General features: G+C 42.3%; 1 protein-coding gene across 1 annotated transcript in view; it reads right to left on the bottom strand.

Moving 5' to 3' along the window:
- LOC119889122 (diphthine methyl ester synthase-like) overlaps positions 1-12984 on the bottom strand; it is a 20677-nt gene extending 7693 nt beyond the window's left edge. The window contains 3 exon segments of the mRNA XM_038699985.1: positions 254-362; positions 5916-6040; positions 12729-12984. Coding sequence (XP_038555913.1) covers positions 254-362; positions 5916-6040; positions 12729-12863 — 369 coding nt within the window. The 5' untranslated portion in view covers positions 12864-12984.
- Between the last annotated feature and the right edge of the window lie 82 nt (positions 12985-13066).

The raw sequence follows: 13066 nt of genomic DNA, 5'->3' as shown, positions 1-13066 counted from the left end.
ATCCAGTACCTGCCAAACGCTCACAGGTCAGCTGATCTTCACCCAAAACAACATGTAAGAGACATTTTCTGCTTTTTTAAGATGTAAACACGTTAAAATCTGCATTTCGTGAACATCAATCTCAACGTGAAGACAGTTCTCCTGATTATTTCAAGTTTAACCCCAAAAAAAGCACAAGATGGCGGCGACACAGCGTGACCACAAGAAGAGAGGGAGGGTGCACAGGAGCTCAGGGTGCACAGGTGAGTCGTACCTGCAGACCACAGCAGCCCACTGCGTTCATGATGGAGGCATTGTGGATGACTTTGTACGGTATCCCAGCATTCACTGCTCTCAGGACCAGGTCACTGTGGGTGGTGGCTCTGCAGGGACACACAACAAACCTTCAGACAGCAGCTGGAGAGAAAACATTTAAATCATAAAACGATCCTCGGATTTATATTTTATACTGAATCTGTCAGTCGGACAAAACAAAACATCTTCCAACAATTAATTAAACATAAAACAGACAATGAATAAAATAAAAGTTAGTTGCTGCCATTCAATTACACTCAATTAGCCGACGCCACCAAAGCAACCTACAGCTGCTGTTTATGTCAGAGGTCGCACGCTTCTGAAGCAACGGGGGGTTAAGTGTCTTGCTCAGGGACACACTGGTGGATGTGTCATGTGGAAATCGAACCCACGTCTCCCACATCAAAGACATGTGTCCTTTGATCAGGACATGTCCTTTAACCCCACATTAAGCAAATTTCAAGGACTGCCTTTTTTCATCTATTGCAAAAATCTGGAAAATCTTGTCTAAAAATTAAACAGAAAAACTAGTCCACCACCATGTTACTAACACAACTTCTCCCCTTTCTGGTAGTCTTGTGCTTTCTCGTCCCTCTCCTCTCTCCTCCTGTCACTTCCTGCAGGTGTTTCTGGCTCTGGAGCTGTGGAGTCTGGATCTGTGGTTGCGGGTCACCTGCTGCCCCGTGTTCCTGCTCGACACCCTCTGCTACAACAATTATTGTTACTAGTCCTATTGTTATTATTGTTATTATAATCATGAACACTACTATACATATCTGTACCATTTTTCATTCAGTCTATAGCAACATCACCTTTACTGTCTGTACCTCTGTGTGGATATTGTGTAGGCTGCCCAAGACAGCGAGACAGTAACTGTAATGATACAGCAACCACATCTACGACAGCTAAGAGAGGACCTTCAGGAGAACGAGCTGCCCGTTGCAAACAGAACAGTGCTGAATGTATGCACAAAGTGTGTCTGAGCAACATGTAGCAGAAATAATCACCAAATCAATGCATTTTAAAATCAGGTGCAATCAGGAGTTTTGATCCATTTGGTCAAGAGCATTTGAAAAGTCTATCAGAGCTGCACGATTATCATTTTACCTCAGTTAACCAGGTTGGTGTAACTGCAGAACGACGCAGACACCAATACACAAGTATTAAATGCAAGGCTCTGTGCGCAGACTCGACGAAGAAAAAGCTCAACAGCAGACCGGCAAAAAATAGCTAACACCAGCTAACACTAGCTAACATTATATAACACCAGCTAGCGCTAGCTAACACTAGCTAACACTATTTAACATTATCTAACACCAGCTAGCGCTAGCTAACACTATTTAACATTATCTAACACCAGCTAGCACTATAACACTATTTAACATTATCTAACACCAGCTAGCGCTATAACACTATTTAACATTATCTAACACCAGCTAGCGCTAGCTAACACTATTTAACATTATCTAACACCAGCTAGCGCTAGCTAACACTATTTAACATTATCTAACACCAGCTAGCACTATAACACTATTTAACATTATCTAACACCAGCTAGCGCTATAACACTATTTAACATTATCTAACACCAGCTAGCGCTATAACACTATTTAACATTATCTAACACCAGCTAGCGCTAGCTAACACTATTTAACATTATCTAACACCAGCTAGCGCTAGCTAACACTATTTAACATTATCTAACACCAGCTAGCGCTATAACACTATTTAACATTATCTAACACCAGCTAGCGCTATAACACTATTTAACATTATCTAACACCAGCTAGCGCTAGCTAACACTATTTAACATTATCTAACACCAGCTAGCGCTAGCTAACACTATTTAACATTATCTAACACCAGCTAGCGCTATAACACTATTTAACATTATCTAACACCAGCTAGCGCTATAACACTATTTAACATTATCTAACACCAGCTAGCGCTAGCTAACACTATTTAACATTATCTAACACCAGCTAGCGCTAGCTAACACTATTTAACATTATCTAACACCAGCTAGTGCTATAACACTATTTAACATTATCTAACACCAGCTAGCGCTAGCTAACACTATTTAACATTATCTAACACCAGCTAGCGCTATAACACTATTTAACATTATCTAACACCAGCTAGCGCTAGCTAACACTATTTAACATTATCTAACACCAGCTAGCGCTAGCTAACACTATTTAACATTATCTAACACCAGCTAGTGCTATAACACTATTTAACATTATCTAACACCAGCTAGCGCTATAACACTATTTAAAATTATCTAACACCAGCTAGCGCTAGCTAACACTATTTAACATTATCTAACACCAGCTAGCGCTAGCTAACACTATTTAACATTATCTAACACCAGCTAGCGCTATAACACTATTTAACATTATCTAACACCAGCTAGCGCTATAACACTATTTAACATTATCTAACACCAGCTAGCGCTATAACACTATTTAACATTATCTAACACCAGCTAGCGCTAGCTAACACTATTTAACATTATCTAACACCAGCTGGCGCTATAACACTATTTAACATTATCTAACACCAGCTGGCGCTATAACACTATTTAACATTATCTAACACCAGCTAGCGCTAGCTAACACTATTTAACATTATCTAACACCAGCTAGCGCTAGCTAACACTATTTAACATTATCTAACACCAGCTAGCGCTATAACACTATTTAACATTATCTAACACCAGCTAGCGCTATAACACTATTTAACATTATCTAACACCAGCTAGCGCTAGCTAACACTATTTAACATTATCTAACACCAGCTGGCGCTATAACACTATTTAACATTATCTAACACCAGCTGGCGCTATAACACTATTTAACATTATCTAACACCAGCTAGCGCTAGCTAACACTATTTAACATTATCTAACACCAGCTAGCGCTAGCTAACACTATTTAACATTATCTAACACCAGCTGGCGCTATAACACTATTTAACATTATCTAACACCAGCTAGCGCTAGCTAACACTATTTAACATTATCTAACACCAGCTAGCGCTAGCTAACACTATTTAACAATATCTAACACCAGCTAGCACTATAACACTATTTAACATTATCTAACACCAGCTAGCGCTATAACACTATTTAACATTATCTAACACCAGCTAGCGCTAGCTAACACTATTTAACATTATCTAACACCAGCTAGCGCTATAACACTATTTAACATTATCTAACACCAGCTAGCGCTAGCTAACACTATTTAACATTATCTAACACCAGCTAGCGCTAGCTAACACTATTTAACATTATCTAACACCAGCTAGCGCTATAACACTATTTAACATTATCTAACACCAGCTAGCGCTAGCTAACACTATTTAACATTATCTAACACCAGCTAGCGCTAGCTAACACTATTTAACATTATCTAACACCAGCTAGCGCTATAACACTATTTAACATTATCTAACACCAGCTAGCGCTATAACACTATTTAACATTATCTAACACCAGCTAGCGCTAGCTAACACTATTTAACATTATCTAACACCAGCTAGCGCTAGCTAACACTATTTAACATTATCTAACACCAGCTAGTGCTATAACACTATTTAACATTATCTAACACCAGCTAGCGCTAGCTAACACTATTTAACATTATCTAACACCAGCTAGCGCTATAACACTATTTAACATTATCTAACACCAGCTAGCGCTAGCTAACACTATTTAACATTATCTAACACCAGCTAGCGCTAGCTAACACTATTTAACATTATCTAACACCAGCTAGTGCTATAACACTATTTAACATTATCTAACACCAGCTAGCGCTATAACACTATTTAACATTATCTAACACCAGCTAGCGCTAGCTAACACTATTTAACATTATCTAACACCAGCTAGCGCTAGCTAACACTATTTAACATTATCTAACACCAGCTAGTGCTATAACACTATTTAACATTATCTAACACCAGCTAGCGCTATAACACTATTTAACATTATCTAACACCAGCTAGCGCTATAACACTATTTAACATTATCTAACACCAGCTAGCGCTATAACACTATTTAACATTATCTAACACCAGCTAGTGCTATAACACTATTTAACATTATCTAACACCAGCTAGCGCTATAACACTATTTAACATTATCTAACACCAGCTAGCGCTAGCTAACACTATTTAACATTATCTAACACCAGCTAGCGCTATAACACTATTTAACATTATCTAACACCAGCTAGCGCTAGCTAACACTATTTAACATTATCTAACACCAGCTAGCGCTATAACACTATTTAACATTATCTAACACCAGCTAGCGCTAGCTAACACCAGCTCCTGTATTGACCAGAATTATCGCTTTGTTTAACAATTTTTTGAGACAATCAACACACAATCTTTGTATGTATGAAAATGATACAGAGAGGTTTTTCATTCTCCAACATATCATCTTTGTTCAGACGGATGTTCACCAGACATTCAGACTCGTGTTGTATCTGGGACCTCAATGTGACAAACCTCTGTGGCAAACCTACCTAAACCTGTTTGTGAGCAGCACATAGTCTCCAGTCTGCCGGGAATCATTCAGCATTTCCACAGAGGTTCAGTTTGTTGTTTCTAGGGCCCAAGCAGGAAACATGCGACAACCTAAAACTGAAGGAATTATTTCTCTTCTGCAAATGAAGCTAATTTTGGCAGTTTAAACATGCTTGAAAACTCACAAAATTTTTCGCTTTGCAAAATGCTAGTCATGCGAAACTGTATATGTCATATGGTTATCGTGCATGAGCGGGAAAAAATGGCTCTCTAGCGCTCCCTATAGAGCAGCCCCTGGGCCATGTTTCACCAAATTGTACAAGATTTTTTAGGCCCATGAATCATATCCAGACCTACAAAAAAGCCTCAGGAAGCCATACTCTAAACCCAACAGGAGGTCGGCCATTTTGAATTTAATGGTCATTTATTTACACGTTACGCACTTTAACGAAGTCGTCCTACGGAATTAATCTGACCAACATAAAGATTTTGCTCTGCGATCTAAAAGCATTGATGATGAAAAGTTGTGATATGAGTTTTTTCGTCAGAGGGTGTGTCTATATTTTATTTCAGTCATCAAAAGCTCACGTTCGGAGTCAAACAGCCCGTCTCTCAGTCCTGTCTGGCTTCCTGTCTCTCAGCTCCGAGCCCATTGGTTCCTGCTGAAGACGTAAATCTTTAAATCTCCTCTCAGAAACAGAAGGAACGTGTTCTCCAGTGCAGCAGTGATGTTTGCGTTGGAAACAATGAGTGACTCACAGCGAACAGATGCTGAGGTGACACACAAGGTCAAACCAGAGTTAAAAAAAATAAAATCACCATTTTTCATCTTCAGTGGGACAAAAACAGAACCAGCTTCTCTTTTCATGTAAACTGTAGAACCAACATTCACATGAACAAACGTCAACAGAGCTTCAGACCACGAACTGCTCTGTTATTAACTCAGAGAGGAATCTGGTGGTTTTAGGGAGAAATGTGCAGAAATGAAGCTCTGCGGTCGCGTCCATCTCTTCTGCTGACACAGCAGCTCTGTGGGATCAATACAAGCTGCTCAGACCTGATACGTGGACAATTTGACTCACCCGAAAGGGTCGCCCACCACCAGGAACGCCACGTCAGTCACGTCGGCGTCCTTCAGGATCTCATCGGCCCCCTGTTCAACCAGATCTCTGTCGGCCAGGATCAGCTCCTTCCCATAGTACGCCTCCTGAGGACAACACAGACTGTTAAATCAAGTTCAAGTCAAGTCCCAAGTCAATACGGGCAAGTCCCACAGCAAGTCCCAAGTCAAGACAGTCAAGTCCAAGTCCCAAGTCGAGACAGGCAAGTCCCACAGCAAGTCCCAAGTCAAGACAGGCAAGTCCCAAAACAATCAAAGACATTTCATATATTTAACGAGTTAAAAATGAAACACACTTTATTGAATAAAGCGTTAACCTGTACAGAAAAAAGGCAGTTTCACACAACAAATGTCATAAATGTAGCTGCACGCTCACTACTTTACACTGTTATACCAGCTGCACTTTACACTGTTATACAAGCTGCATGCTCACTACCTTACACTGTTATACCAGCTGCACTTTACACTGTTAAACAAGCTGTACGCTCGCACGCTCATGACTTTACACTGTTATACAAGCTGCACTTTACACTGTTGTACAAGCTGCACTTTACACTGTTGTACAAGCTGCACTTTACACTGTTGTACAAGCTGCATGCTCACTACCTTACACTGTTATACAAGCTGCACTTTACACTGTTATACCAGCTGCACGCTCACTACTTTACACTGTTGTACAAGCTGCACGCTCACTACTTTACACTGCAATACCAGCTGTACGCTCACTACTTTACACTGTTATACCAGCTGCACGCTCACTACCTTACACTGTTATACCAGCTGCACGCTCACTACTTTACACTGTAATACCAGCTGTACGCTCACTACTTTACACTGTTGTACCAGCTGAACGCTCATGACTTTACACTGTTATACCAGCTGCACGCTCACTACTTTACACTGTTATACCAGCTGCACGCTCACTACTTTACACTGTTATACAACCTGCACGCTCACTACTTTACACTGTAATACCAGCTGCACGCTCACTACTTTACACTGTAATACCAGCTGCACGCTCACTACCTTACACTGTTGTACAAGCTGTACGCTCACTACTTTACACTGTTGTACAAGCTGCACGCTCATGACTTTACACTGTTATACAAGCTGCACGCTCACTACTTTACACTGTTATACAAGCTGCACGCTCACTACTTTACACTGTTATACAAGCTGCACGCTCACTACTTTACACTGTTATATCAGCTGCACGCTCACTACTTTACACTGTTATATCAGCTGCACGCTCACTACTTTACACTGTTATACAAGCTGCACGCTCACTACTTTACACTGTTATACAAGCTGCACGCTCACGACTTTACACTGTTATACCAGCTGCACTTTACACTGTTGTACCAGCTGAACGCTCACTACTTTACACTGTTATACAAGCTGCACGCTCACTACTTTACACTGTTATACCAGCTGTACGCTCACTACTTTACACCGTTATACCAGCTGTACGCTCACTACTTTACACCGTAATACCAACTGCACGCTCACTACTTTACACTGTACTACCAGCTGCACGCTCACGACTTTACACTGTTGTACAAGCTGCACGCTCACTATTTTACACTGTAATACCAGCTGTACGCTCACTACCTTACACTGTTATACCAGCTGCACGCTCACTACTTTACACTGTTATACCAGCTGTACGCTCACTACCTTACACTGTTATACCAGCTGCACGCTCACTACTTTACACTGTTATACAACCTGCACGCTCACTACTTTACACTGTTATACCAGCTGCACGCTCACTACTTTACACTGTAATACCAGCTGCACGCTCACTACTTTACACTGTAATACCAGCTGCACGCTCACTACCTTACACTGTTGTACAAGCTGTACGCTCACTACTTTACACTGTTGTACAAGCTGCACGCTCATGACTTTACACTGTTATACAAGCTGCACGCTCACGACTTTACACTGTTATACAAGCTGTACGCTCACTACTTTACACTGTTATACCAGCTGCACGCTCACTACTTTACAATGTTATACCAGCTGCACTTTACACTGTTGTACAAGCTGCACGCTCACTACTTTACACTGTTATATCAGCTGCACGCTCACTACTTTACATTGTTATATCAGCTGCACGCTCACTACTTTACACTGTTATACAAGCTGCACGCGCACTACTTTACACTGTAATACCAGCTGCACGCGCACTACTTTACACTGTTGTACCAGCTGCACGCTCACGACTTTACACTGTTATACAAGCTGTACGCTCACTACCTTACACTGTTGTACCAGCTGTACGCTCACTACCTTACACTGTTATACCAGCTGCACGCTCACTACTTTACACTGTTATACAACCTGCACGCTCACTACTTTACACTGTTATACCAGCTGCACGCTCACTACTTTACACTGTAATACCAGCTGCACGCTCACTACTTTACACTGTAATACCAGCTGCACGCTCACTACCTTACACTGTTGTACAAGCTGTACGCTCACTACTTTACACTGTTGTACAAGCTGCACGCTCATGACTTTACACTGTTATACAAGCTGCACGCTCACGACTTTACACTGTTATACAAGCTGTACGCTCACTACTTTACACTGTTATACCAGCTGCACGCTCACTACTTTACAATGTTATACCAGCTGCACTTTACACTGTTGTACAAGCTGCACGCTCACTACTTTACACTGTTATATCAGCTGCACGCTCACTACTTTACACTGTTATATCAGCTGCACGCTCACTACTTTACACTGTTATACAAGCTGCACGCTCACTACTTTACACTGTTATACAAGCTGCACGCTCACGACTTTACACTGTTATACAAGCTGTACGCTCACTACTTTACACTGTTATACCAGCTGCACGCTCACTACTTTACAATGTTATACCAGCTGCACTTTACACTGTTGTACAAGCTGCACGCTCACTACTTTACACTGTTATACCAGCTGCACTTTACACTGTTGTACAAGCTGCACGCTCACTACTTTACACTGTTGTACAAGCTGTATGCTCACTACTTTACACTGTTATACCAGCTGCACACTCACTACTTTACACGGTTATACAAGCTGCACACTCACTACTTTACACTGTTATACCAGCTGCACTTTACACTGTTGTACCAGCTGAACGCTCACTACTTTACACTGTTATACAAGCTGCACGCTCACTACTTTACACTGTTATACCAGCTGTACGCTCACTACTTTACACCGTTATACCAGCTGTACGCTCACTACTTTACACCGTAATACCAACTGCACGCTCACTACTTTACACTGTACTACCAGCTGCACGCTCACGACTTTACACTGTTGTACAAGCTGCACGCTCACTACTTTACACTGTAATACCAGCTGTACGCTCACTACCTTACACTGTTATACCAGCTGCACGCTCACTACTTTACACTGTTATACCAGCTGCACGCTCACTACTTTACACTGTTGTACCAGCTGCACTTTACACTGTTGTACAAGCTGCACGCTCACGACTTTACACCGTTGTACAAGCTGCACGCTCACGACTTTACACCGTTGTACAAGCTGCACGCTCACTACTTTACACTGTTATACCAGCTGCACGCTCACTACTTTACAATGTTATACCAGCTGCACTTTACACTGTTGTACAAGCTGCACGCTCACTACTTTACACTGTTGTACAAGCTGCACGCTCACTAGTTTACACTGTTATACCAGCTGCACTTTACACTGTTGTACAAGCTGCACGCTCACTACTTTACACTGTTGTACAAGCTGTACGCTCACTACTTTACACTGTAATACCAACTGCACGCTCACTACTTTACACTGTACTACCAGCTGCACGCTCACGACTTTACACTGTTGTACAAGCTGCACGCTCACTACTTTACACTGTAATACCAGCTGTACGCTCACTACCTTACACTGTTATACCAGCTGTACGCTCACTACTTTACACTGTAATACCAACTGCACGCTCACTACTTTACACTGTACTACCAGCTGCACGCTCACGACTTTACACTGTTGTACAAGCTGCACGCTCACTACTTTACACTGTAATACCAGCTGTACGCTCACTACCTTACACTGTTATACCAGCTGCACGCTCACTACTTTACACTGTAATACCAGCTGCACGCTCACTACTTTACACTGTAATACCAGCTGCACGCTCACTACTTTACACTGTAATACCAGCTGCACGCGCACTACTTTAGACTGTTGTACCAGCTGCACGCTCACGACTTTACACTGTTATACAAGCTGTACGCTCACTACCTTACACTGTTGTACCAGCTGCACGCTCACTACTTTACACTGTTGTACCAGCTGCACGCTCACTACTTTACACTGTTGTACCAGCTGCACGCTCACTACTTTACACCGTTATACCAGCTGTACGCTCACTACTTTACACTGTAATACCAACTGCACGCTCACTACTTTACACTGTTGTACCAGCTGCACGCTCACTACTTTACACTGTTGTACCAGCTGCACGCTCACAACTTTACGCTGTTATACAAGCTGCACATTCACTACTTTACACTGTTATACAAGCTGCATGCTCACTACTAATACAAGCTGCACGCTCACTACCTTACACTGTTGTACAAGCTGTACGCTCACTACTTTACACTGTTGTACAAGCTGCACGCTCATGACTTTACACAGTTATACAAGCTGCACACTCACTACTTTACACTGTTATATCAGCTGCACGCTCACTACTTTACACTGTTATACAAGCTGCACGCTCACTACTTTACACTGTTATACAAGCTGCACGCTCACGACTTTACACTGTTATACAAGCTGTACGCTCACTACTTTACACTGTTATACCAGCTGCACTTTACACTGTTGTACAAGCTGCACGCTCACGACTTTACACCGTTGTACAAGCTGCACGCTCACTACTTTACACTGTTATACCAGCTGCACGCTCACTACTTTACAATGTTATACCAGCTGCACTTTACACTGTTGTACAAGCTGCACGCTCACTACTTTACACTGTTGTACAAGCTGCACGCTCACTACTTTACACTGTTGTACAAGCTGCACGCTCACTACTTTACACTGTTATACCAGCTGCACTTTACACTGTTGTACAAGCTGCACGCTCACTACTTTACACTGTTGTACAAGCTGCACACTCACTACTTTACACTGTTATACCAGCTGCACACTCACTACTTTACACGGTTATACAAGCTGCACATTCACTACTTTACACTGTTATACCAGCTGCACTTTACACTGTTGTACCAGCTGAACGCTCACTACTTTACACTGTTATACAAGCTGCACGCTCACTACTTTACACTGTTATACCAGCTGCACACTCACTACTTTACACGGTTATACAAGCTGCACACTCACTACTTTACACTGTTATACCAGCTGCACTTTACACTGTTGTACCAGCTGCACGCTCACTACTTTACACTGTTGTACCAGCTGCACGCTCACGACTTTACGCTGTTATACAAGCTGCACATTCACTACTTTACACTGTTATACAAGCTGCACGTTCACTACTTTACACTGTTATACAAGCTGCACGCTCACTACTAATACAAGCTGCACGCTCACTACCTTACACTGTTGTACAAGCTGTACGCTCACTACTTTACACCGTTGTACAAGCTGCACGCTCACTACTTTACACTGTTATACCAGCTGCACGCTCACTACTTTACAATGTTATACCAGCTGCACTTTACACTGTTGTACAAGCTGCACGCTCACTACTTTACACTGTTGTACAAGCTGCACGCTCACTACTTTACACTGTTATACCAGCTGCACTTTACACTGTTGTACAAGCTGCACGCTCACTACTTTACACTGTTGTACAAGCTGTATGCTCACTACTTTACACTGTTATACCAGCTGCACACTCACTACTTTACACGGTTATACAAGCTGCACACTCACTACTTTACACTGTTATACCAGCTGCACTTTACACTGTTGTACCAGCTGAACGCTCACTACTTTACACTGTTGTACAAGCTGCACGCTCACTACTTTACACTGTTGTACAAGCTGCACGCTCACTACTTTACACTGTTATACCAGCTGCACTTTACACTGTTGTACAAGCTGCACGCTCACTACTTTACACTGTTGTACAAGCTGTATGCTCACTACTTTACACTGTTATACCAGCTGCACTTTACACTGTTGTACCAGCTGAACGCTCACTACTTTACACTGTTGTACAAGCTGCACGCTCACTACTTTACACTGTTATACCAGCTGCACACTCACTACTTTACACTGTTATACCAGCTGCACTTTACACTGTTGTACAAGCTGCACGCTTACGACTTTACACGTTTATACAAGCTGCACACTCACTACTTTACAGTTGTACAAGCTGCACACACTACTTTAATTGGAGCAGAGGGTCATTTCTTGAGTGTTGAAACATGAACAGATAGAATCAGATATTTACAGAAATGGGAGGGGGTCTACTCACTTTGTGGGATACTGTATAATTTATATTTGGGCTTGGGGAAGGTATCAAGTCAGTTCAAGACAAAATGCTCAAGTCCAAGTGAAGTCACGAGTCACTGGTGTTAAAATTAAAGTCTTTTCTTGATTTTGTTGAGTCTGGAGTCATCATATGTGTGTCATTTATATCCACACCGCTGGCTGAGTAAAGAGTGGATGTCTAACTTCCTTCTCGGGGTTCTCTGTAAAAGCCTGATTTACCCACAGACCCGTGCAGCTGTCTTTATGTGGCCCCGGTGTTCGGACTCACCAGAGCCTCCTTCCCCACAGTGAGGATGGAGGTGTAGGCCTCCAGGTAAACTCTGGAGCAGCTCTTCACCGCCTGCAGGCCCTTCACCGTGATGTCCGCCGCGTCCCCCAGCCCCAGGCCGACCAGGTACAGCATCCTGCCGGCTTCACTCTCTGCAGCGAGTCGGTGTCACGCTGCTGCTCTTAAGTCCTGATAAAAAACCTCATGAAGAAGTTCAGTCAGTCTGTCACTTCACTGTTCCCTGCTTTCACGTGTGGTCTCACTGGACAGACTGGAATACGGTATGCCGTAAACTGTTTACGTTTCACGACAGCCGCAGCCGCGATACGTTCAGATAT

The sequence above is a fragment of the Micropterus salmoides genome, unplaced genomic scaffold (assembly GCF_014851395.1).
Source record: "Micropterus salmoides isolate LMB-PRFRI ecotype aquatic unplaced genomic scaffold, ASM1485139v1 Ms_hic_scaffold_5, whole genome shotgun sequence".
Classification (NCBI taxonomy): Eukaryota; Metazoa; Chordata; class Actinopteri; order Centrarchiformes; family Centrarchidae; genus Micropterus; species Micropterus salmoides.
The sequence above is the reverse complement of the archived record's forward strand: the minus strand, read 5'-3'. Positions and strand labels throughout refer to the sequence as shown.